General features: G+C 43.2%; 1 protein-coding gene across 2 annotated transcripts in view; it reads left to right on the forward strand.

The window, feature by feature from the left end:
• Nucleotides 1–2,286: 2,286 nt before the first annotated feature.
• The window catches only part of SH3D21 (SH3 domain containing 21), a 188,467-nt gene continuing 164,359 nt past the window's right edge, over nt 2,287–26,394 (forward strand). Inside the window, exon 1 of one of the 2 annotated variants that reach the window (XM_077295856.1) lies at nt 2,287–2,534. In XM_077295856.1, the coding sequence (XP_077151971.1) occupies nt 2,522–2,534 (13 nt within the window). In that variant the 5' untranslated portion in view covers nt 2,287–2,521. The remainder of the gene's footprint in view (nt 2,535–26,394) is intronic. The other variant, XM_077295855.1, reaches the window with a different exon arrangement.

The following is a 26,394-nucleotide window of genomic DNA, read 5'->3' on the forward strand; positions in this document are numbered from 1 at the left end:
CACGAAGAACCACTAATAGGTAATCAGGAACTGGTGGTAAATATTTCCTCTACTACTTTATCTGAGATTGAACTTAAGATAATATCGAAGGGATTGTCTTTTTGTCCATCTAGTAATCCAGACTGGTTTGGAATAGAAATCGATTTACAGGCTTTCTTTAGAAGATTGAGATTGTCATCTTATTTTTCAGATAAAATCAATAATGTAAATACAGATAATTCTACACAAGGTTTTTCTTTAAAAGAACTAGGTCTGTATAATAGAAGTACGTTTCAGCCAACCGTTAAAAATCATTTTATAGAGTCGTATATTGAACTGATACAGAAGGATATTGAAAAATACATATAAACCTGCTATGCATCAAAATATGACTGTAGCTGAAAGGAGAGTTGTCAGTGATTTGGCTAATAACACTGCAATAACTATCAAAAGAGCCGATAAAGGCGGAGCAGTAGTTATCATGGATAGCCATAAGTACAAAGCAGAGATATATAGACAGTTGAGTGATTACCTTGTTTATGAGAAATTATCTTGTAATCCTACTTCACGGTTCCAGAAGGAGCTACAGCTTGTGATCAGTGACTCCCTAGCTATGGGACTCATTGATCACAAGCTGTCTGAATTTTTGAATGTGGAAGCACCAGTTACACCAGTACTGTATGTGTTACCTAAGATCCATAAGGATTTGTTTAACCCTCCCGGTAGACCGATAGTCTCGGGGAGGGGTTCATTGTTTAGTAAGACCGCTATTTTTCTAGATAGAGTGTTACGTCCTTTTGCTGTGGCAGCACGGTCTTTTATTAAAGATACAAGTGATTTTCTTGATAAGATTGAAGATATGACTGTTTCTGATGCTTCCATTTTGGTATCGTTCGATGTGACATCATTGTATACATCAATCGAACATGATAAAGGTCTTGAAGCCGTCGGTTGTGTGCTATCTGGCTCTGACGCGGCCCCAGAGTGTGCACAGCTTGTCCTCACACTGTTGGAGCTCATCCTCAGGAGGAATTACTTCCTCTTTGGCAATGAGTATTTCCTTCAGTTGAGAGGTACCGCCATGGGGTCCAATGTGGCCCCCACTTATGCGAACATCTATATGGCGGTATTTGAGGACAGGTTTGTGTACCAATCCAACCTTTGGCGCCACGTCAGAGCCTGGTGGCGTTACATTGACGATATTTTTGTAATATGGGAGGGTAGCCTTTTGGAGCTGGAGAACTTCCATAATAGCCTTAATGAAGTATATTTGGAATTACAGTTTACGTTAGTATACTCAGCTGTTCAGATCCAATTTTTAGATACTTTAGTTTACAAAGATGGAGGCAGACTGAAAACGGACTTTTTCATTAAATAGACGGACAGAAATAGCTTGCTGTCTTTTGACAGTAATCATCCGAGGAGGATGGTTGATTCCCTCCCTTGGAGTCAACTATTAAGGGTACGCAGGATAGTGTCCGATGAGAATTTAGTGGACCAACGGCTAGATAATATGTGCTCTAGATTTGTGGCAAGAGGGTACCCTAAAAAAGGAGTGGAGGTCTTTAAAACTAAAGCCCGAAACTCTTCAAGGGAAAGTGTCCGTAAAAAAACCTCAAAACGTGTATGTGATCGTATTCCTTTCGTGCTGTTGTTATATGGCTGAATAAAGATTCTTTATTGGACTACTACACCCGGTTGGTGCGCTGTTCATCTGTGTTGAAGTTTACGTATTACCCAGGAGGGTTCCCTGGATATGGAACGTGTGCCCTGATAAGTAAGTGCTGTCAGCCATTTGTACACTTTATATGGCTGGAGAAACTGACGGTACATGGAGTACTTGATAGCAGTGTCACAGTCGGTACGGACCATGGCCGGATCAGCCCACCTTGCATTTTCCAGATTTGCCCGATGGCCAGTCCTGCCCTGACTGCATATACAATATTTCCGTAATATTGGAAGTACTCCAATTACTCTGTGCTCAAAAAGTAAAGTTCATGGCGGTAGGGAATTCAGCTTACTCACCATAGTCTGTAAATCCAGAAAAATGTGAGCTGTGCTTTACGCCATCGAATTCCCCGCAGCTCCCGTGGCCTATTATCTGTTGTCTCGTGAGTCTGGTGTAAAGGTATGGGAAGTACTACCTTATGACTGTTAATTGTGGACCTTGCTCACGTTCACCTTCAATACATTCCTAACTTGTTACAAACACATACCTCTGCCCTATGTCGCCGTCTGAAGTCAACTCTTGTAAAACCTGTTCACTCCCCTTCTGCTGTACTAAACGTGTATCAAAATAAGTATCTGTCTGTCCTCGCATTCATTCCTTTAACTCGCCTTTCCTGTTTTCTACCAACCAATCCTTGTGCTCAAGTTATGGCAAGCTTTTTTTTTTTTTCGTGAGCTTCAGGATTAAGGAACTGTTTCTTTAGAAAGTTGTGCTTGATTGTGAAAAGCAGGAAGCTGGGGCCAACACAAGGCCTTATCGCATATATCTGGATGTGATTCTCTACACTGCCCATTCTTGAGACAGATACACACCATGAGCACACTGGGTAAGTGTTACCGAGGTTGTTTATTACACGTCAAGCATGGCTATGGCTTGTGGAGGACTTGTATGGAATCATCATAACGTATAGGGGACGGGTAAATGGAAATTCAGCTTAGAAAACAGTCCAGAGCCACAAAAAGGCATGATAATGCTGTCTTGCATTCTGCGACCACTGATAAATTAGATTTATCATTCAAAGTCCACATGGAAAGCTACCAAACTGAATGAATGAAGGTATTACATTCTGAATCCATACAACTTCATTCTCACTTTACCCACATTTTAAGGTATTTCTTCTAAAGTGTCTCACTTAGCATTTTTTTTTCTTAAAAAGAACAAAAAACACATATATTTACTGAACATATATTCTTTTTTGCTGCCTTTTTAGTGCTTAAAATTGCTGTCAGCAGATATTTGGTGGGGATCGATAAAGAAATATTAAGCGGAATACACACATTTTCTTTTAATTTGGGGAGTTTCTCGTTTTTTATTTTCAAAACTACGGCATGCTTTCTGCCAATGTGTTTTTGAGGCAGTTTTTTGCATTTTCTCTCATAGACCTGCACCATTGTTCTTTTTCCTTTGTTAAAACACAAATTTGTCTTTATGTTTTTGATATTACAACTCGTGACTCTGAGGAATATTAGAATCACATGAGTTGTAATGGTAAAAATGCAGCTAAAAAAAAACAACCAAACAAAAAAGGTAATATGTTTTAAAAAGCCCACAAAAAAAATCATGTAATAATGACATTTTATATGCATTTTTTGGACCAATACACTGCTAAGGAAGTGTGTATTAAGGTAGCCTTCCTTTGTTAGCTCTGGAAATAGCAACATTTGTATTATTTTATTATGTATATTCTGTGGGCTGAAGTACACAACACGTTCACTGCTTGTTTGATGAGGAATTGCTTAGGGCAGGGTCCTATTTGTTCCTTTCATATCACTGTGTCAACACTTGATAACTTTTTTCCCCTGTTTTAGCAGAGGCAATAATGCTTATTGCTACCAGTCACCTGTAATACAAGCAGGATTTTTTGGTAATTTTCTGGCGTTTTTGTTCTGTGTCCTTTGTGTAATAGCGGGCTAAAGGACAACGATTAGGACTTAGGGTACTGTCACACAGTGCCATTTTGATCGCTACGACGGCACGATCCGTGACGTTGCAGCGATCGTATGATTATCGCTCCAGCGTCGTAGACTGCGGTCACACGTTGCAATCACGGCGCTGGAGCGATGCCGAAGTCCCCGGGTAACCAGGGTAAACATCGGGTTACTAAGCACAGGGCCGCGCTTAGTAACCCGATGTTTACCCTGGTTACCAGCGTAAACGTAAAAAAAACAAACAGTACATACTCACATTCCGGTGTCTGTCCCCGGCGTCTCAGCTTCTCTGCACTGTGTAAGCACAGCGGCCGGAAAGCACAGCGGTGACGTCAGACGTCACCGCTGTGCTCGCTTTCTGGCTGGCCGGCGCTCACAGTGCAGAGAAGCTGAGACGCCGGAGGACAGACACCGGAATGTAAGTATGTACTGTTTGTTTTTTTTACGTTTACGCTGGTAACCAGGGTAAACATCGGGTTACTAAGCGCGGCCCTGCGCTTAGTTACCCGATGTTTACCCTGGTTACAAGCGAACACATCGCTGGATCGCTGTCACACACAACGATCCAGCGATGTCAGCGGGTGATCAAGCGACGAAAGAAAGTTCCATACGATCTGCTACGACGTACGATTCTCAGCAGGATCCCTGATCGCTGCTGCGTGTCAGACACTGCGATATCGTATGGATATTGCTGGAACGTCACGAATCGTACCGTCGTAGCGATCAAAGTGTGACTGTGTGACAGTACCCTTACTGATGGTGCCTATATATAGGTTCAGTTAATTACTACAATTCAGCCAAGGGCCGATTCCTGACAGATGCCTGCGATATATTGCCTCTGTGTAGCTGTACAGTTACAGTGCCATACATTGCCTATAGGCATCAATTAGAAGAAAATAATAAACATCATGGTATATATTATTGTGCATGATAGCTTGGTAGATTGTGCTATTCCACAGTCTCAGAAGGTTAAACTGACACTGAAATATTTGAAATAATTGAGAAGATAAGAGATACCTAAAATCAACTATAAACAACATTAATAATCAACACTCAGTAATACTAGACATGTGATTGCCTATGTTTAAGTACAGCCATAAACATACATTATTTCAGGGGTGTACAATATTTTTTGAATCGGGCTATGTTGCTATACTGAACCAGTCCCAAGGGCAGCAAAAAATGTAAAGGGGTAATTACATTAATACATCACCATAACCAAAACAAAAAAATCAGTGTGAACAAATTCTATCTTAAACTGGGGAGCAGAATCTCGCCAACTTCTCATAATCTCAAATCTCTAAGTTTTGAGGATTTTTAACATAGCCATGAAGTATGTTATGGATTACTACATGTGTACAAGATCAGAACCACCGTCATCACATGAATGTAGCACCAGAACAATCATTAGTACATGAATGAAGTGCCAGGACCACCATCAGTACATGAATGCCACTCCAGAACCACCATCAGCACATGAAGGCAGAGCCAGAACCACCATCAGTTCATGAAGGCAATGCTAGAGCCACTGTCAGTACATGAAGGTAGAAACAGAACTACTGTCAGTATATGAATGCAGCACCAGAGCCACAGTCAGTACATCTATACAGGACCAAGCTTAGTGCAGCGATCAATTGCAATGTCAGGTCAGCCCCATATGCAGTTGTACTGCATGAATCTACAACTCAAAGAGATGCTGGGAGCTGTTGTTACCAGTCATTATCAGCCTGCGAGCCATGCAGGAACCATAGTACTGATGAGATGTAGTCATATCACAAATATTTACATCCAAATACCTTATAGGTGACATCTATTCTGATTTGAAGTAATTCTCCATTTTTTTTTTGTCCAGACTCCATGATGAGATTTCATGCCCAAAGCTAGTCTTTGGAGACTTCCCTCTTCTTTCTCTTCAACAGCACATCCCAACATGGTGCCCTTAAAAATAAAAAGATCATTATACTGCCCCATACATATAAATAAGTTTTATGCTGCACCCCAGTAAAAGTAATTGCCCCTCATTGTACCCTTTTCTGTAATATCCACCAAACTGCCCCTCTCTAAATATACCCCTAGTGCCCCTCTCCATAATGTACCTCCACACTGCCCCTCACCATAATATACCTCCTCATAGCCCCTGTTCATAATATACCCCCTCACAGCCACTCTCCATAAAATCATCTAAACTGCCCCTTTGCATATCTCCCCCAAAATTCCTTTCACCATATTGTTTCCACTGCCCCCACTATTCTTTGCCACCTTTCACAATCTGCTAATTGCCCAATAATGCCACCTCATCTAAAATGAAAGCTCTTTTCATCTTCAGCTCCTCTGTTGAGCACTTACCAGTATCCACCATATACTCTGCTCGTGCTTTCCCAACAGCAGGGTGATAATGTCAGCAGTGTGCTGATCTCATCATGCTGCTGAACATAGGGGCCAGGGCTGACTCGCGCTGCTCTGCGTCAGTCCTGGTGCCACTGTGTTCAAATATATTCGCATCTGAAAGATGCAAATACATTTGAATATAGGAAGGGAGCAGCGTCTGGTGGACCGCATGTGGCCCCTGGGGCATTTTGTTGAGTAGACCTACATTATTTGATAGGCTGTTCTTTAAGTGTGAAATAATTAGTGTTTAAATTGAGGGCACGAAAAGCAGTATTACCATGATGTGATTTTCAGCATAATTGTATAAAATGTAAAGAAAATTAAAAATGTGCTGATTTGGAAATCTATATCAATATTTTCTTTACAACAAAACATGGAACACAGATCAGAAGATGAAAGTTATACATTTTCCAATTTCATGTGAAAAAAATTAACTCGTAGAAATTTTTGGTAGCAACACATGTCAAAAAAGTTGGGACAGTTCCATGTCTACCAATATATAGAATCCAAGCTTCATTTTACATCAGTCTGTACACATCTGGGGAGTAAGAAGACCAATTCCTGGAGTTTTGAGAGAGAAATATTGTCACATTCTTGTCTGACGTCGATTTCTTTGCTGTCGAACAGTACTGGGGTCTCTTTGTGGATTTTTCATTGCATAATTATTATTATAATTTATTATTATAGCGCCATTTATTCCATGGCGCTTTACATGTGAAAAGGGGCGTACATAATAAAAAACAAGTCACCGACTGGTACAAGAGGAGAGAGGACCCTGCCTGCGAGGGCGAGGTGGGAGATGATGAAGGCATGCACTAGTGTTTTTGAAGATTCTTGGTTAAGGAATATGCAGAGCCGAGAAATATGTTTGAGTTGGCAGAAAGTAGAAAGGGCTTGGATATGTGGTTTGAAGGAGAGACCAAAGTCAAGGGTTTCCCCAAGGCAGCAAGCTTGGGAAACTGGGGATAGTGAGCAGCCATTGACTTTAATGGATAGGTCTGTTAGGGAAGTTGAGTGACATGGGGAAAGATGATGAATTCTGTTTTATCCATGTTAAGCTTTAGAAATCAAGCAGAGAAGAAAGATGAAATAGTGGACAGACATTGTTCTGGTTAGTAAGGAGGTGATATATTCAGAGAGGTATATCTGTGTGTCATCAGCATAGAGGTGATACTGAAAGCTGTGGGACTCTGAGTTGTCCCAACTGAAGGTGTAGATGGAAAAGAGCAGGGGTCTCAGAATTGAACCATGGGAAACCCCAACCGATAGGAGGTGAAATGAGCAGAGGGTGTGTGAATGGGAGACGCTGAATGTACGGTCTGTGCGTTTGAAGAGATCCAGGATAGGGTCAGGTCTGTGATGCCAAGAGATGAGAGAATCTGTAGTAAGAAGAAATTTCCACTGTGTTGAAGGCAGTAGACAGGTCCAGGAGGAGGAGGACAGAGTAGTGTCACTTGGATTTGGCAGTTGGTAGATCATTGGTGACTTTATTCATGTCAGTTTCAGTGGAATGATGTGATCGGAAGCCAAATTGTAAGTGATTGAAGAGAGAGAGGGAGGAGAGATGGGACGACTGCTCAAGATGGATGTGTTCCAGTAGTTTTGAGGCATGGGGGAGAAGTGATATGGGGCAATTACTAGACAAGGAGGATAGGTGTGATCGAAGCATGTTTGAAACATGAGGCAAAGACACCAGCAGTGACAAGTTGAAGAGATTAGTTAGGGTTGGGATGAGGTGGGACTAGTGCACAGGTGTTGAGATGTGATCTGGAGAGTAGAGAGGAAAGTTGATCTTCCTTAATGGCGGAGAAGCTGGTTTTGGAGGAGGAGAGCTGTGTAATTATGGGGAGGGGCTATTGGGGCTTTAGACCAAAGCTTTGTCTGAAGTTATTAATCTTCTGCTACAATATTGAGGCAAAGTCTTCAGCTGAGATGAGAGGAGAGGGAGGAGTCACAGGGGGACGGGGGAGTGATTTGAAAGTGTTGAATAGCTGTTTAGGGTTGTGAGACAGTGAGGATATGAGATGAAAAGTAGGTTTGTTTTGCTGCAATGAGTGTGGACTTGAAAGTAGTGCGGGACTCTTTGATTGTGATGAAGTGCTCTTTGGAATATGATCTTTTCCATCTCCGCTCAGCAATCCTGGAAGCCCACCCCAGTTCTTTAGTCAGGCTGGTGTGCAAGGGTTGCCGATTGATTGTGAGAGCTTTGGTATGTGTGAGGGACGATTTTAGAGCTGCAACCGCTGTGGTGTTATAGAAAACAGTGGCAGCATCTGCATTGTATAAGGAACTTATATCTGCAAAAGGGAGAAGGGATTCAGAGAGTGAGTGTAGATCAAGGTGTTTGAGATTTCTGTGAGGGTTTGCAAGTTTGTGGAGTGGGGACTGTGCACCTAGAAAGAAGAGGGAAGAGAATGTAATTAAGTTCTGGTCAAAGAGAGGGAGAGGTGAGTTATGTTAGGGAACAGAGGCGGGTGAACATGAGGTCCAGTATGAGGCCCTCTTTGTGAGTAGCTGCGGAATATCATTGACCGAGGCTGAAGGAGGAAATGAGAGATAGAAGCTTAGAGACAGCTGAGTGTGAATTGTCAATGGGGATGTTGAAGTCACACATGATGATAGTGGGGATGTCACTGGAAGAAATGAAGTAGCCAGGTGGTGAAGTGGTCGAATAAGATGGTTGCTGGCCCTACGGGGGGCGGTAAATGACAGCCAGTTGGAGGGGGAGTTGTTTGCTCTGGCCAGATATGTTCATGGACTAGGGGCTAAGTGGAAGGTACCGAACACCGACCACTGCCGCCAGAAGACGGGGCATTGTTGCCCGCAGGACCCCATTGGAAAAGAAACCACACCAGCCATTGTCGGCGCTATTCACTTCATGGACATAGGAACCACTGACTTTCATCAGAACTGCCGTTATCTGAACCATCGTTCTTCAACTCACAATATCCTTTGCCATTCTAACTGTTTAATCACCTGTTTAACCCTTTACCTCCCTGTGTGGAGTATTCCCCTGTTATTAAACTTGTTAACCCTTGCTCTGCCTCCTGTTCGTCACTGCATCCGGCAACCTGCTTACACTATCTTAAATATCGGTACCACGTGAGCCATCCTCCAATCCTGTGGCACCACTCCTGTTACAAGAAAGTCTAAGAATGAGATACACCGGGCTGTCAATTACTGAGCTGAATTCCCTCAATATCTGTAGATGATTGCCATTTGGGCCAGGGGATTTGTCAATATTTAATTAGCTAAGACAAAGGCGTACTTCTTTTTGTGTTAAACATGTTATATCAGGTGGTAAACTTTGATTTTTGTCTTGCTGAATGATCCCTGGAACAGACAGTTCTTTGGTGAAAACAAATGAAAAGTACATGTTTAATATCTTAGCCTTTTCTTTGTTCCCCATAATTATCTTATCAGTTTTTAAGGTGCCGATACCATCTGTTGTGAACAAAATATAGCTGTAATTGATTTCCAAATCATTGCATTGTTATTTTCTTTACTTTTTATGACGTTTCCAAAAGTTTTGCAATTGGGATTGTATTCAGTTGCTCTTTATATCCTGTTCTGGTCAAATAGACGTGACCACTGCAGCCAATTTTTTGCCTTAAAGGTGATCACTGTGTGGCCATTGATTGCCTGCAGAGAAAAACAGCATGTTCATCTAGACCACTGATTCTTAAACTCCAGTCATCACGCCCCCCAACATATCTTGTTTTCAGTATTTTCTTGGTATTGCACAGATGATGGAATTATCAGCAAAAATTGCCCCAGGTTTCTCTCACTTGTGCAACACTAAGAAAATATATACCTGCATTGGTAATACATTAGTCAAAACTACTACCCACCAGTTATAGACTACAGGGGTCATATGCCCATCCAGACTAAACAGAAAGCACAGAGATCAGCTGGAGATCTGGGTAGATTTAAAAGAACGGCCAGGGAATTGCTAAGAAGAGTAGATCTTTTTCTTTTTGGGCATGGACCATAAATCTATACTCTATACCACAATCATCTCTTCCACTTGGATGTAGATAAGAGTGTTCTTTGTTATGTTCATCAATATCAATTTGTTAGGGCATGTTAGGTTAGGCTATGGGTTGAACTAGATGGACTTAAAGTCTTCCTTCAACCTTAATAACTATGTTGATGTTGTATGTTGTATATACACCATCAGCCCCAACCAAGTGTTGCTGTTGGTCTCACAGAAGCTTGTGGCCCAGGCAGTGTCATTTGCTTACTGTGTTGGTAAGCAGACCAGTAAACTATGCAATGACGTATGCACGGGAGAGAATCCATGTGGATTTTGAATTTCAGCCAACATTAATAGAAAATTGCTTTCATGGCTAGCGTGAATGTAGCCTATGTGCAAAGTATAATATATAGAATAGTAAAGTCTCAACTAGTCTACTATTAGAGGGATTTTTCACATTAAGTGGTTAAAATAGATAGCGACAGAGAGATGATTCGTAAAAATGCTAAGTCAGAATACTTCCTTATACCAGGCTAAATGACCCCACTTTCTATCAAAATTCTGCTCCAAAGTTCCAAGATGTAGGCACACATAGTGGGATCCTAGAACCCCCTATGGCTCTACTGACAGAGTGTGAAATCTCGTATGTTATCATGAGATCTTGTGCACTGAGCTTAATCAGCACTGCCACGTCATATACTAAGGGTACCGTCACACAGTGGCATTTTCATCGCTACGACGGCACGATTCGTGATTTTCTAGCGATATAGTTACGATCTCGCAGTGTCTGACACGCAGCAGCGATCAGGGACCCTGCTGAGAATCGTACGTCGTAGCAGATCGTTTAAAACTTTCTTTCGTCGCTGGATCTCCCGCTGTCATCGCTGGATCGTTGTGTGTGACAGCGATCCAGCGATGCGTTCGCTTGTAACCAGGGTAAACATCGGGTTACTAAGCGCAGGGCCGTGCTTAGTAACCCGATGTTTACCGTGGTTACCAGCGTAAAAGTAAAAAAAAAAAAAACGTACATACTCACCATCTGATGTCCGTCAGGTCCCTCGCCGTCTGCTTCCCGCTCTGACTGTCTGCCGGCCGGAAAGTGAGAGCAGATCACAGCGGTGACGTCACCGCTGTGCTGTGCTCTCACTGTACGGCCGGATCTCAGTCAGAGCAGGAAGCAGATGGCAAGGGACCTGACGGACATCAGATGGTGAGTATGTACGGTTTTTTTTTTTTTACTTTTACGCTGGTAACCACGGTAAACATCGGGTTACTAAGCGCGGCCCTACGCTTAGTAACCCGATGTTTACCCTGGTTACCAGCGAACCTCGGCATCGTTGGTCGCTGGAGAGCGGTCTGTGTGACAGCTCCCCAGCGACCACACAACCACTTACCAATGATCACGGCCAGGTCGTATCGCTGGTCGTGATCGTTGGTAAATCGTTATGTGAGACGGTACCCTAAGTGTTTTCTGATCGGCAGCCGCTCTACTGATACTACTGAGTGATAGCAGTGGCAGCGCTGGTTCAGTTCAAATCTTGAGATCTCACAATAACAGTCAAGCCTTCTCAGGCTTACTCTGCATACTGGGATCCCACAACCTGGATGTTCCACCTAAAGTTTTGCTTTAAAGTTGGGTTCTTTAACGTTTCGCTAGGAAGTGTTATGAGTGTTTTTGTTTAATAATGTTTTATTAACAAAATCAGCAGTCAGATCCTTCCCACAGTTTTCTTTAAAAAAGGACAGCCACAGACTGGTGATGGGTACTCTTTAAATAAGGGTTGTCTCATATGTCGTAATGAGGATACATTGATTGTGTCTTATGTGGTTAAACCTATTACATATGCTCAATAGCTTAATTACCTTATGAAATGAATTAAATGGGTTATTTACAAAATCACAAGTTAATCCTTATCCAAGGATAAGGGATAACTTGCTGATTGCTGGACGATAGACCTCAGGGAGCCCTAGCACACTCTCATGCTCAGCAGCCCCATCTTGTTTGGAGCAAAGGTGTGCAAGCTCAATCTTCTCTATAGGACTTTTGGAGAAAGCAAAGAGCTGATCTCAACTATATCCAACAGTCCTATTAATGATGAATAAAGCAGAGGCCAAGCATGCACAGCTCGGTTCTATTGAAGACGTCTTGCAGAGCCTAGTTCTTATTTATTATTATGCTTTGCTTATGTAGCGCCCCCACCGCCGCAGGGCCGAGGGGTACCCGGTACCGGGCCTCTGAGTCTCTGTTCTGGGGTTGTCACGGTGGCTAGACCTGGTCTGTGACCCTGCTGAGGGGCGTACAATGAAGGTGGAGGTATGGTGACGATGTTATGGTACGGTGCAGTGCCGGTCGCAGTAAATAACGAGGACACCAGGTTGCAGTCTCTTTACCTCTTTACTGAAGGCTTCAGGGTCCTCAGTCCGGAATACGGTTAACCGGGCTGCGCAAGTCCGGCCGGTCCGATGGCACCTCCAGAGTTCCCTTAGAAGGTGGAAATCTGTGCCTACCGTCTAGCGCTTGTGTGTTGTGGTCCTCCCCTGCTGTGCTCTCGGGATAGTCCCCACAACTGTTGTGTCTGTTTCTCGTGTTCCCTCACAACTCGATTCTGATGTTCTTCCACGTCCCCCAGATCTTATGGTTAGGACGCACCCGTATGACGGGGAGGCTCGGAGCTCTTCCGGGACTCTAGCGTCGCCCCACCCCTGTGTCTTCCTGGGTCAATTGGATGAGACAGCCCGCCTATAACTGACTGTCCTGCCGTAGGTTTGAAGTTTGGCCTGGAGCTCTATACTTCCTCGGCGTTCCGGCCACCGGTTATGCGCCTCAATAGGATGTTGCCTCGTCTTACAGCACGACTCCTACTGGTATTCTCCTTGTTGCGTTGATCTCGTTTCTCACTCAGCACAATAAACCTCGCTTCTTGTCCTTTCTTGGGGTACCGCCGCTATATCGTGCAGGCGTGTTCCCGTAACGTTCTCTCTGTGTGCTAGGCCTCTGTCAGGATCCCACCCCTGACAGGGACCCCTCTGAATCTTCCCCCTACAACACCCTCTGCCACAAGGTGTTGCCTGGTTCCAACCCAGCCAGCTTTCTCCACTAACTTCCTGCCTAACCCCCAGTTTTACCACATTGTGAGGAGTGGCCTAATACATAGAACCCTTAGCTCCCCCTGGAGGCCAGACTGTGAAGTGTATTGGTGTCTGTGATACCTGGTCAGTTGAACTCCTTCAGTGCCATCAGACGTACCATAGCCCCCCTTAGCGGCGGAGCCACAGTACTGCAACGACCAGGACTCTGGGGCGCTGCACTTACATAGCACTATCATATTCCGCAGCGATTTACATACATTATTATTGCTGTCCCCAATGGGGCTCAGCCCCATTCAGGAACCTAACAACCGATAACTTGTGATTTTGTGAATAACCCTGAATGTCGTCAGAATGTTTAGAACTTTGTTAAAATTGTTTGCCCTCATCTGTAAATATATCAAATAAACTCCTAATTCTAATAGATGAAAAACACCTTTTTTACATTTATTCTGGTGGGTGCTTTAGGCTTGTAAAAATAAACATGTATAAAGCAACCTTGTAAAGCAATGAGACTTCATAGTTTTTTATGAATATGCCTAATAAATGTATAAGCATCCATTTTATAATTTTGTTATATGTTTGAGTTTACATTCCTCACCACGTTTTGCATAATTATGTGCTGTCAGTGGATGAGAACATTGTTATTAATATTTAGATGCCTCATACCCAGATATAAAAGGTTCTGCTCTTGTTGAAAAGAAAAGAGGATACATTGTTCAGGCAATTCTCTGCTGGAAAGTAAAACACTGTAGCAAACTACTAGAGATTTCTATTAGGCTACATTCCCATCATGAGCTTTTGGTGAGTTTTTGATGTTGCAGATTTTGTGAACCATTTCTGAACCCCTGAAATAAAATAGGTTACTTACATTTTTTTTTTTAAATATGTGGTGTAAAAAAACTCACCAAAAACTCGCTGTGGGAACGTAGCCTAATACACTGAATGGTCAGTATTGATGTGGCATTGATTTCCCTAGATTTGAAAAACATTTTTCAGAAATATTGGCCCATGAGGACAGCATAGTTTCTCCCAGATTGATTGACATGCTCTGAATAGTTAATTCTTCCTTGTTCTGAGAAGATCCATAGAATTAAGATCTGTGACTGTAAGCCGGGGAAGCAAGGAAAACTCATTGTCATGATTTTGTAACTCATCCATGACCATGCTGCATTGCCCCGCTTAAAGAGTCTTTCTGCCATTAGCTGCCATAAAGAGAAGAATATGCTTGGCCACAATGCTTATCAAACCCCTACTATCCAAGCATCCATCCACAGGTATCAGGAGCCAAAGAATGTAACAAAAAAAACAAAGAGTCCAGACACCCTTACACCATGTCTGCCAGCCTGACCTGTTGACACCTGAGAGGAAGGGTCCATGGAATTACGTTGCTCAGTCAAAATTCTGATCCTTTATCAACATGGTGCACCAAAAATCTGGATTCATCCGATCAGGCAATGTTTTCCACTACTTAGGAATCCATTTTTTTAGCTGTTTGCCCCCCACCCTAGAGTATTACCTTTCTGTTTCCCTTAGACAGCAATGGCACTCAAACTTGCCATTTGCTGTTATAGCATATCCTTGCTAAAGAACAACTAAGTTGGACACAAGCGTTGCTTAACCCCTTAACGTCCAATGATGGATCTATCCATCATTGGACGCCTCCCCCTGTTTGGCGCAGGCTCCCGCAATGAGCTCGCACCTTTTCCGACACATGACAGCTGATCTGATTAGCTGTCATGTGCCCCTAACAGCCGCTGGTGAAATCGTGAACCACCCCGTGGCTGTTAGGCCGGGATCACACATACGCGAGATACAGCCGAGTCTCGCAGGTGAAAACCCAGCTCTGGCGCCGGCACTCCAGAGAGGAGCGTGCGGCTCCATGTATTGCTGTGCGGCTGCACGCTCCACTCTGGAGTGTTGGCGCCAGAGCTGGGTTTTCACCTGCGAAACTCGGCCGTATCTCGCTTTTGTGTGATCCCGGCCTTAGCGTGTTAAATGCCACTGTCAAACTCTGACAGCGGCATTTAACATTCGCTTCTGGCAATCGCACCGGAAATCGTCCCATCAGTGACTCACATGATCGCGGGTCACCGATGGGTTGGCATGACAATCAGAACTCTACTGCAGACCTCTATGGCTGTCACTGTCGGATTGCTATGAGCGCCGCCCGGTGGTCGGCGCTCATAGCAAGTGAGTAATTCTGCTACATACAGGCGATCTGATCATCGCTAGTATGTAGCAGAGCCGATTGGGTTATGGCAGCTTCTAGTCTCCCATGGTGACTATTGAAGCATGCCAAAAGTAAAAAAAAAGTTTTAAAAAATATTAAAAAATATTTAAAAAAATAAAAAAGTTCAAATCACCATCATTCGCCCCATTAAAAATAAAACAATAAAAAAAAATCAAATTTACACATATTTTGTATTGTCGCGTTTAGATTTGCCTGATCTATCAATATATAAAAACAATTAATCCAATCAGTAAATGTCTTAGCTAGAAAACAAAATCAAAACGCCAGAATTATGTCAATATTGCAATAAAATGCAATAACGGCAAACAAAATCGTATACACACCAAAATGGTATCAATAAAAACATCACATCGGTGAGCAAAAATTAAGCCCTCACCTAGCCCCAGATCCTGAAAAAATGGAGACGCTACGGGTCTTGGAAAATGGCAACTTTTTTTTTTTACAAATTTTGGAATTTTTTTTCACCACTTAAATAAAAAAGAACCTTGACATGTTTGGTGTCTGTGAACTCGTAATGACCTGGAGAATCATATTGGCAGGTCAGTTTCAGCATTTTTTAGGTAAAAAAATCCAAAAAAACAATTGGGGAATTGCACTTTTTTTTGCAATTTCACCGCATTTGGAATTTATTTCCCGTTTTTGAGTACATGATATGGTTAAAACCAATGATGTTGTTCAAAAGTACAACTCGTCCCGCAAAAAAACAAGCCCTCACATGACCATATTGATGGAAAAATAAAAAAGTTTTGGCCATGGGAAGAAGGAGAGCAAAAAATGGAAATGCAAAAACGGAAATACCCCTGATCCTTAAGGGGTTAAGCTGCAAATTTCTTGACTGTGCATTAGAAATGGTAAAGAGAGGGGCACATTTAGCAAAATAACAATTCGTTCACTGTAAGGTAAAATTCTCACCTTTACACGTTGTGAGTATGATAAGAGGGCTGCAGATGCCAGCGGACCCGCAAAGGATCTTCAAGAAATTCTGGATAGGATATTCAAGATGCCGACAACTGTTGACTGTGCATTGACTTTTTACCAGAATGATTCTTGATTTCTGCCCCTGACATCCTCCATCAACAAGTTGTTTACGTCAACAGGATCCACTTCAATAGATGTCTTTCCTTGACTATTCAGTCAAATGGTGTTATTATATTTGTATTATATAAATTATTGTGTACTATACAGCGGGTACGGAAAGTATTCAGACCCCTTTAAATATTTTACTCTTTGTTTCATTGCAGCCAATTGGTAAATTAAAAAAAGTAATTTTTTTCTCATTAATAGTGATGAGCGAGTGTACTCGTTGCTCGGGTTTTCCCGAGCACGCTCGGGTGATTTCCAAGTATTTGTTTTAAGTTTGATTAAGTTTTCATCGCCGCAGCTGAATGATTTACAGCTAATAGACAGCTTGATTACATGTGAGGATTCCCTAGCAACCAGGCAACCCCCACATGTACTCAGGCGACTAAAACTTAATCTCCGAACACTAACAAATAATCAGAGATCACATTTGCTCATAACTACTCATTAATGTACACTCTGCACCCCATCTTGACTCAAAAAAACCCAGAAATGTAGTAATTTTTGCAAATTTAATAAAAAAGAAAAACCGAAGTATACACATGGTCATAAGTATTCAGATCCTTTGCTCAGTATTGAGGAGAACCTTTTGAGCCAGTACAGCCATGAGTCTTCTTGGGAGTGATGCAAAAAGTTTTTCACGCCTGGATTTGGGGATCCTCTGCCATTCTTCCTTGCAGATCCTCTCCAGTTCCATTAGGTTGGATGGTGAAAGTTGATGGACAGCCATTTTCAGGTCTCTCCAGAGATGCTCAATTGGGTTTAGGTCAGGACTCTGGCTGGGCCAGTCAAGAACGGTCACAGAGTTGTTCTGAAGCCACTCCTTTGTTATTTTAGCTGTGTACTTAGGGTCATTGTCTTGTTGGAAGATGAGCCTTCTGCCAAGTCTAAGGTCCAGAGCACACTGGAAGAGGTTTTCATCCAGGATATCTCTGTACTTGGCCGCCTTCATGTTTACTTCAATGATAACCAGTCATCCTGTTACTGCAGCTGAAAAACACCTCCATAGAATGATGCTGCCACCACCATGTTTCACTGTTGGGATTGTATTTGGGCAGGTGATGAGCAGTGCCTGGTTTTCTCCACATATACCGCTTAGAATTATCACCAAAAAGGTAAATCTTTGTCTCATCAGACCAGAGAATCTTATTTCTCATAGTCAGGGAGTCCATGTGTTTTTTAGCAAACTCTATGCGGGCTTTCATATGTCTTGCACTGAGGAGAGGCTTCCATCGGGCCACTCTGCCATAAAGGCCTGACTGGTGGAGGGCTGCAGTGATAGTTGACTTTGTGGAACTTTCTCCTATCTCCCTACTGCATCTCTGGAGCTCAGCCACAGTGACCTTGGGGTTCTTCTTTACCTCTCTCACCAAGGCTCTTCTGCCAGCATTGCTTAGTTTGGCTAGACAGCCAGGTCTAGGAAGTCTTCTGGTGGTCCCAAACTTCTTCCATTTAAGGATAATGGAGGCCACTGTGCTCTTAGGAACCTTGAGTACTGCAGAAATTCTGTTGTAACTTTGGCCAGATCTGTGCCTTGCCACAATTCTGTGTCTCTGAGCTCCTTGGCCAGTTCCTTTAACCTCATGATTCTCATTTGGTCTGACAGCACTGTGAGCTGTGAGGTCTTATATAGACAGGTGTGTGCCTTTCCAAATCAAGTCCTATTAGTTTAAACACAGCTGGCCTCCAATGAAGGAGCAGAACCATCTAAAGAAGGATCACAAGGAAATGGACAGCACATGACTTAAATATAAGTGTCTGAGCAAAGGGTCTGAAGACTTATGACCATGTGATATTTAAGTTTTTCTTTTTTATTAAATTTTCAAAAATTTCTACATTTCTGTTTTTTTCAGTCAAGATGGGGTGCAGAGTGCACATTAATGTGAAAAAAATGAACTTTTTTAAATTTACCAAATGGCTGCTGTCACGGGGTCCTTCTCCGGTATCTCACAATCAACAGAGCAAGAGAAGAGTGAACAATCCCAAGACCTTTGTTTAGGCAAAAGTACGAAAGGTCCATATACAATCCACCACACAAAGGATAAAATAGTCCAGAACCTGAATGCAGTTCAGTAACAGGATAAAAGCCCTGGAAGATGAGAGTCCAATAATCCAGCAGACAGAGGATAACAGTCTGTATACGCTTCTTTCTCTCTGAGGTGCTGTGTTCACATCATAATTCACACACTATCTGACTTCCCAGCTTCTGTCCTCCCCAGCCCCCTCCTTATGTCCAGGGGTAGTCAGACAGGTTGGGGTCAGACCTGACAAAGGTGCCTCGGGTATTAAGGCACTACAGGGGGTCATTGTTTCAACAAGCTAGTTCAGTTTGTCATTAGCATATTAGCAAACAGGTTTATTCACTGACCCTGTGAGAAGACAACAATACAGTACTGTGGGGGCTGATATCAGATGGCAACCACAGCCATTCATCAATTAGCAAATAACTCATCCTACAAGAGAACACCATGATAATCAGTAAAATATGAATACAAATAAAATGATATCCATATACCATATCCCACCATCACAACTTCTCCCCCCTCATAATAAGTGAGCACGCCATGAGGTCTACACATATGTGAAAACACCGTGTGCACAGTCACTCTGTGGTGCATAGACTAGGTTCCTAAACCGTTTATATAGTCAAAAGAAAGTCTAGCACTCAACTTCAGTGAACGTTAAATGACGTTTTATTTTGTAGCACTCGAAACGTTTCAGTCCTATCATGGACTTTCATCAGTCACTACAATATTATAAAGAAAAAAATAAGATAGTACAAACAGTACAAAAATACAAATAAAGTATGTACAATAAAACAAATACCAAAAACATAACATATACACATACAAGGTTCACTTGGAGCGAAGGTCAAAAAATACACAGCAATACAGGGAGCAATGAGCATGCAGTGGAAGATAACAAATAGCCAGGCTCAGTGCTAATTTAGAGATGGTGCTGAGGAATGTTGAACTATGATAGGTAGGAGCAATATAGACATACCGTGCCAGTGTAGGCCTGTGGGGCCAGGCAACAACAAGGTGATGGAAGCAATCCGCCAAGATCTACGGTGGGACGCAAAATCAGAGGGAGACGAGGATGATGCTAGGTAAGAAATGGTAGTGGTGGGTGAGTAGAGGTCTATGTATATTACTTACGTGGAGGATGAACCCTATGTAGCACTAGTAGAGAACGTGATATACGCTGTAGGATAAACCAATAGGAGGGGTTTTTTTATGTACACTGTGCCCACACAGCAAATCCAGTGGTATATAAATGTCTGTTGGTAATAGTACCTTAGTAATGGTGTCAAAAAGCCAAAGATGATAGTATCTCAGGTGGGCTGTAGTACCTAATAAGCTAGGAGGGCAAATGAGAATAAAGGTGAGTACCAGTGCAATGGGTGGCGGTGTAGCGGTGATTCCGCCCTACATCAGAGTGAGCACCTTACCAGAAGTAATGCCGATGGAAGGGAGAAGAGTGCTTCCTTCAGACGCGGTATCCGCCGCTTGTCTGAGGAGGGAGAGGTCCCTGCAGCGATTTATAGCAGGCGGAATTGGAGCCGGGAGTGAGAAGGGCGGGACCGCTGTAACCGGAAGTGACATAGCGGCTTGGAGCGCAAACCGGAAGAAGATGGCGGTTAGCATGGTAAAGCGGTGTGCGTTCCACCGTATGTTAATAGCAACTAGAGGGGTGGAGGGGGAGGAGTGTATGACTAAGCTGCACAGTGCAGGCCGGGCTATAGTGCCATAAGAGGACAACTTGTAAATGAATAGGGTCCAGTGGGAGGGACCGCACTGGAAAATGTGGCATTTGTATGGAAGAGTTACCGGCGTAACATATCAAGTATTCCTATTGATAAAAAGAAGAAAAGAAGAAAGCACCTGTTAGGGAACTGTCTGTGGATATATAGAGAACAGCGGGATGGGCCACATTACGAAGTGTGACATCAGTGTGAAAAGTCACAATAAGGGTGTCTTACTCGTAGGGAGAGAGCCCCTGTAAAGGAATGCATGGTGCAACAGTGATAATAGGCATATACACAATACAGATGCTGGTGCCCTAAAGAGAATAGTGGCAGGGTATCAATAAATTGTGACAGATCCGTAGTGGAGTGGCAGGATAGCAGGTGGTGGTAATAGCATGCTCCTTCATACAGTCTAGTAGAGGCGATTCTAAAAAAACAAGAACATCAGTTAGAGTACAGCACGACAACCGGTGTAATAAAGGTTCAACCAGTATAGACAGTTATGTACATTCATGTAAAAGCAGATAATTCATAATCTCTGTTTAGACCCTTTGGGGACAGGGTGTCCAGGGTGTGAATCCAAAAGGCTTCACGTCTTTTAAGGGTGAGGATCCTATTGCCCCCACGGCGTAAGGGTGGTACTTGTTCCAGGACCCTGAACTTGAGTTGAGATATATTATGACCCTTAGTGATGAAATGGTGGGGTATTGGCAGTAAGAGGTTTTGGCAGCGTATCGTGGACTTGTGTTTGGACACCCTGTCACGAATTGGTTGGGATGTCTCACCCACGTACAGGAGACCACAGGGGCACTTGATGACATATATGACGAATGTTGAATCACATGTGAAATACCCGTGAATATGAAAGTCCTTACCAGAGTGGGGGTGCGTGATTTTGTCACCTTTCAGGACATTATTACATTGCGCGCAATGTAAACACGGGAAGGTCCCTTCCCTCGGATTGTTAAGAAAACGTTGTCGTATTGTAGTTGTGGGACCTATGTCTGCTTTGACAAAAGTGTCTCTCAGACTTGGGGCGCGTTTGAAACAGGGCATGAATGGTTCTTTAAATTCAGGGACCTCGGGATATGCAGTAGAGAGAAGTGGCCAATGCTTACGTATCGCCTTGTGAATTATATATACGGAGGGGTGGAAAGTATGGATAAATGGGATCCGTTTACTGGTGTTTTTAGTGGACCTATTTGACATTGTCCTGGAATTCTCCAAAAGAGAATGAGGGTAGCCCCTAGCCTCGAATTTATCCGTCATGTCTTGAATACGAGATTCTTTAACACTATTGTCCGACACTATGCGATTAACTCTCTGAAATTGTGCCCTCGGTATGGATTTCTTTGTGGCCGGGGGATGAAAGCTCGTAAAGTGCAGTAGGCTGTTTCGGTCCGTGTCTTTGGTGTATAGGTCTGTACTTAAATGTCCGTTTAGATCTTTAATGACCAAAGTGTCAAGAAAATTCATTTTGTCTGGGCTGTAGCTTATTGTGAAGCTAATACCGGGCCAGGAGGTGTTCAAGGTGTTGAAAAAAACCTGTAGAGAGTCTGTGGGACCCCGCCATATGCAAAATACGTCATCTATATAACGCTTCCACACTAAGACATGTTCCTGAAACAGCGGATTCTTGTAAATAACACTCTCCTCAAAGTCCATCATATAGGCATTAGCGTAAGGAGGTGCTGCGTGTGAGCCCATTGCGGTCCCCCTTATCTGCATATAAAATGTCTCTTGAAAGAGAAAAAAGTTACATGTTAGGATGATTCTCAGGAGATCAATACACAATGATACCTGGTCTGTGTGGAAGTCAGTGTCCTCTAAAAGGCGGCGTATCGAGAGGAGACCCTCCGTGTGGGGAATGGAGGTATAGAGATCTCTGACATCCATAGTGACCAGAAGGGCATCCATGGGTATGGTCTGGGTGTCCCGGATGAGATTGAGGAAGGATCCTGTGTCTAAAAGGAAGGACTTAGACTTTTGTATCAGTGGAGTGAGAATTTTCTCCAGGAATCTAGCAATAGGGGATAGAAGAGAGTCGGTGGAAGCTACAATCGGCCTACCTGGTGGATTTTCCAGATTTTTGTGGACTTTAGGTAATGTGTAGAATACGGGGGTGATGGGGTCTGGATTAGTAAGAAAGTTGCATGTTTTTTGATCCAAAACACCGAGATGTAAGTACTGGTGAAGAACAGTTTCAATCTCACGGCGAATGGTGGAAGAGGGGTCTCTGTCCAACTTCTGGTAAATGGAAGTATCACTAAGTTGTCTAAAGACCTCTGTCAGGTACATGGTCTTGTCCATAATGACAAGGGCACCACCCTTGTCTGCCGGTTTGATTATAATGGACTTATCATTCTGTAGGTTGGAGAGAGAGTGTCTCTCCTCAATTGAAAGGTTGGGTGGGTAGAATAAAATACCTCTCTCCACATTGTTTTTAAAGGACGCAAATGAGTCCTGTACAAAGTTGATGAAAGTCTCGACGGCATGATAGGAATGTGGGGGTCTGAAATGACTCTTTTGACGTAGGCCTAAGTTGGTGGAAGAAAGTAATTTTGGGTTACATACTGTGACAACATTATCCCCTACAAAGGGAGTAACAGCAAAATGTGCTTTAAGTCTAATCTGGCGAAAGAAACGCTATAAGTCCATGTCGAGGTCGAAAGTTCGGCAACGGTATGAGGGACAAAAAGAGAGTCCCTTTTGTAACAAGGAATGCTCGGCGATGCTCAAAGTTCTAGACGAGATATTAATTACCAGGTTCTCCATACCTTCGACCTGGTGGACCGTCCTGGGTCCTGGTTCCTTCTTTGATTTCTGTCCACGTCTCGTCTTCTTCTTGGATAGCGATGGCCTAAAAAAGAAGAGGAAGAGGAGGGAAGAGATAACGTGGAGGGTCCCTGTTCGTGCTCCGAGCCCGAAGTGGACACATCCGATGCCGTCGGAGGATTCCCTCGTGGATTCGTACGCCAGGAATTCTCTTGCCATTGGTAGACTTTGTTATTCCTGTAGTCCTCTGCGTCTCTCGCGAATTTATTTCGTTTTCTTGTTTCAATGTCTCTTTTGTGACGGTTGATGCGTTCTTGTATTTCGGTTTTGAGAGTACTCAATTCCTCTGTTGTTCCCGTTGTAGAAAGTTGTGCTTCAATACTCTTAATTCTTTCTGAACTGTCAGAGATCGCCCGCTGTAAATGCTCAACAGTAAGAGTGATTAAATCCAATGAACATTTATTAAGGATATGTTCGAATCTAGAACAAAATTCAGGTGATTCCTTGAATAGTGTGGGGCGCAGAGGAACCCGTAAACCTCTGGGTATACGTTGTACCCTCAGATATTCTGTAAGGGTAGCACAGTGGAGTTCTAGATTAACAGAAGACCTGAGTTCACGTTCTAGGTCCCTCCCACGGATTTCACGTGGCGGGATGGAAAGGAACTCGCTGGATAATTTAGACTGGGCAAGGATATTTGCAGTTTCCTCTGCGTTGTATGAGAAAGTCGGAAGGGTGGACATGACCTTGTGACGTGCCACACGTATAGGGAAGTTAACGTATGTGAAAACACCGTGTGCACAGTCACTCTGTGGTGCATAGACTAGGTTCCTAAACCGTTTATATAGTCAAAAGAAAGTCTAGCACTCAACTTCAGTGAACGTTAAATGACGTTTTATTTTGTAGCACTCGAAACGTTTCAGTCCTATCATGGACTTTCATCAGTCACTACAATATTATAAAGAAAAAAATAAGATAGTACAACCAGTACAAAAATACAAATAAAGTATGTACAATAAAACAAATACCAAAAACATAACATATACACATACAAGGTTCACTTGGAGCGAAGGTCAAAAAATACACAGCAATACAGGGAGCAATGAGCATGCAGTGGAAGATAACAAATAGCCAGGCTCAGTGCTAATTTAGAGATGGTGCTGAGGAATGTTGAACTATGATAGGTAGGAGCAATATAGACATACCGTGCCAGTGTAGGCCTGTGGGGCCAGGCAACAACAAGGTGATGGAAGCAATCCGCCAAGATCTACGGTGGGACGCAAAATCAGAGGGAGACGAGGATGATGCTAGGTAAGAAATGGTAGTGGTGGGTGAGTAGAGGTCTATGTATGATGTAGGGCGGAATCACCGCTACACCGCCACCCATTGCACTGGTACTCACCTTTATTCTCATTTGCCCTCCTAGCTTATTAGGTACTACAGCCCACCTGAGATACTATCATCTTTGGCTTTTTGACACCATTACTAAGGTACTATTACCAACAGACATTTATATACCACTGGATTTGCTGTGTGGGCACAGTGTACATAAAAAAACCCCTCCTATTGGTTTATCCTACAGCGTATATCACGTTCTCTACTAGTGCTACATAGGGTTCATCCTCCACGTAAGTAATATACATAGACCTCTACTCACCCACCACTACCATTTCTTACCTAGCATCATCCTCGTCTCCCTCTGATTTTGCGTCCCACCGTAGATCTTGGCGGATTGCTTCCATCACCTTGTTGTTGCCTGGCCCCACAGGCCTACACTGGCACGGTATGTCTATATTGCTCCTACCTATCATAGTTCAACATTCCTCAGCACCATCTCTAAATTAGCACTGAGCCTGGCTATTTGTTATCTTCCACTGCATGCTCATTGCTCCCTGTATTGCTGTGTATTTTTTGACCTTCGCTCCAAGTGAACCTTGTATGTGTATATGTTATGTTTTTGGTATTTGTTTTATTGTACATACTTTATTTGTATTTTTGTACTGGTTGTACTATCTTATTTTTTTCTTTATAATATTGTAGTGACTGATGAAAGTCCATGATAGGACTGAAACGTTTCGAGTGCTACAAAATAAAACGTAATTTAACGTTCACTGAAGTTGAGTGCTAGACTTTCTTTTGACTATGAGGTCTACACAGACCTCTGGCCTGCTCACTTTAGCCCATATTGCTCCACTGTTTATAGTTCCTTGTACAGTGGCAGGGGTTGCAATAATCATAAGCACTTGTCCATAAATTCCCGGGTCCTGGCTTTATGGTCATACCAGGATTTTTGACTGGACTGGGCCGTTCGCTGATGTTCATTAGCAAAGGTAGCTAGCTGGGCGAGACAGTCTCTGAACTCTAGAACGTAGGGAATGATGGGCGTTCCGGTATCTGCGATATCTCCCTCCAATTGTTCTTTCAGAAGAGTGAGAGGCCCCGGACCTTCTGGACAAAAAAACTGCTCCCTGGTGAGGTCTGGATGTCGTGGTGCTTGAAGGGCCTGTAGTCGGCTGACTGCTCCCACAAAATGACACTGTAACTCCCCAATGTCATTTCCAAGGAGGATATCTGCAGGAAGTCCTCCCATAACTCCAATCCAACACAGTTTTTCTCCACAACCATAATCCAAACGTACCAAAGAGCTCCATAAGGATATCAGGGACAAGATCATAGACCTGCACAAAGCTGGAATGGGGTACAAAACCATAAGTAAGATGCTGGGTGAGAACCAGACAACTGTTGGTGCAATATTAAGAAGATGGAAGAAATTTAAAATGACTGTCAATCGACATCGATCTGGGGCACTATGCAAAATCTCACCGTGTGGGGTATCCTTCATCCTGAGGAAGGTGCGAGATCAGCCTAAAACTACACAGGGGGGAATTGATTATGATCTCAAGCCAACTGGGACCACAGTCACCCCAAAAAAATTGGTAACACATTACGCCGTAAAGGTTTAAAATCCTGCAGTGCCCGCATTGTCCCCCTGCTCAAGAAGGCACATGTGCAGGCCCATCTGAAGCTTGCCAATGAACACCTGGATGATTCTGATGAAACAAACATTGAGGCCTTTGGTATTAACTCGCCATGTTTGGAGGAAGAGAAATGCTGCCTATGATAAAAAGAACACTCCCCACTGTCAAGCATGGAGGTGGAAACATTATGTTATGGGGTGTTTCTCTGCTAAGGGCACAGGACTACTTCACCACATCAATGGGAGAATGGATAGAGCCGTGTACCGTAAAATCCTGAGTGACAACCTCCTTCCCTCCGCCAGGACATTAAAAATGGGTCATGGCTGGGTCTTTCAGCAAGACAATGACCCAAAACATACAGCCAAGTCAACAAAGGAGTGGCTCGAAAAGAATAATTTTAAGGTCATGGAGTGGCCTAGCCAGTCTCTAGACCTTAATTCCATAGAAAACTTATGGACGGAGTTGAAGCTCC

The sequence above is a fragment of the Ranitomeya variabilis genome, chromosome 3 (genome assembly GCF_051348905.1).
Source record: "Ranitomeya variabilis isolate aRanVar5 chromosome 3, aRanVar5.hap1, whole genome shotgun sequence".
Lineage (NCBI taxonomy): Eukaryota > Metazoa > Chordata > Amphibia > Anura > Dendrobatidae > Ranitomeya > Ranitomeya variabilis.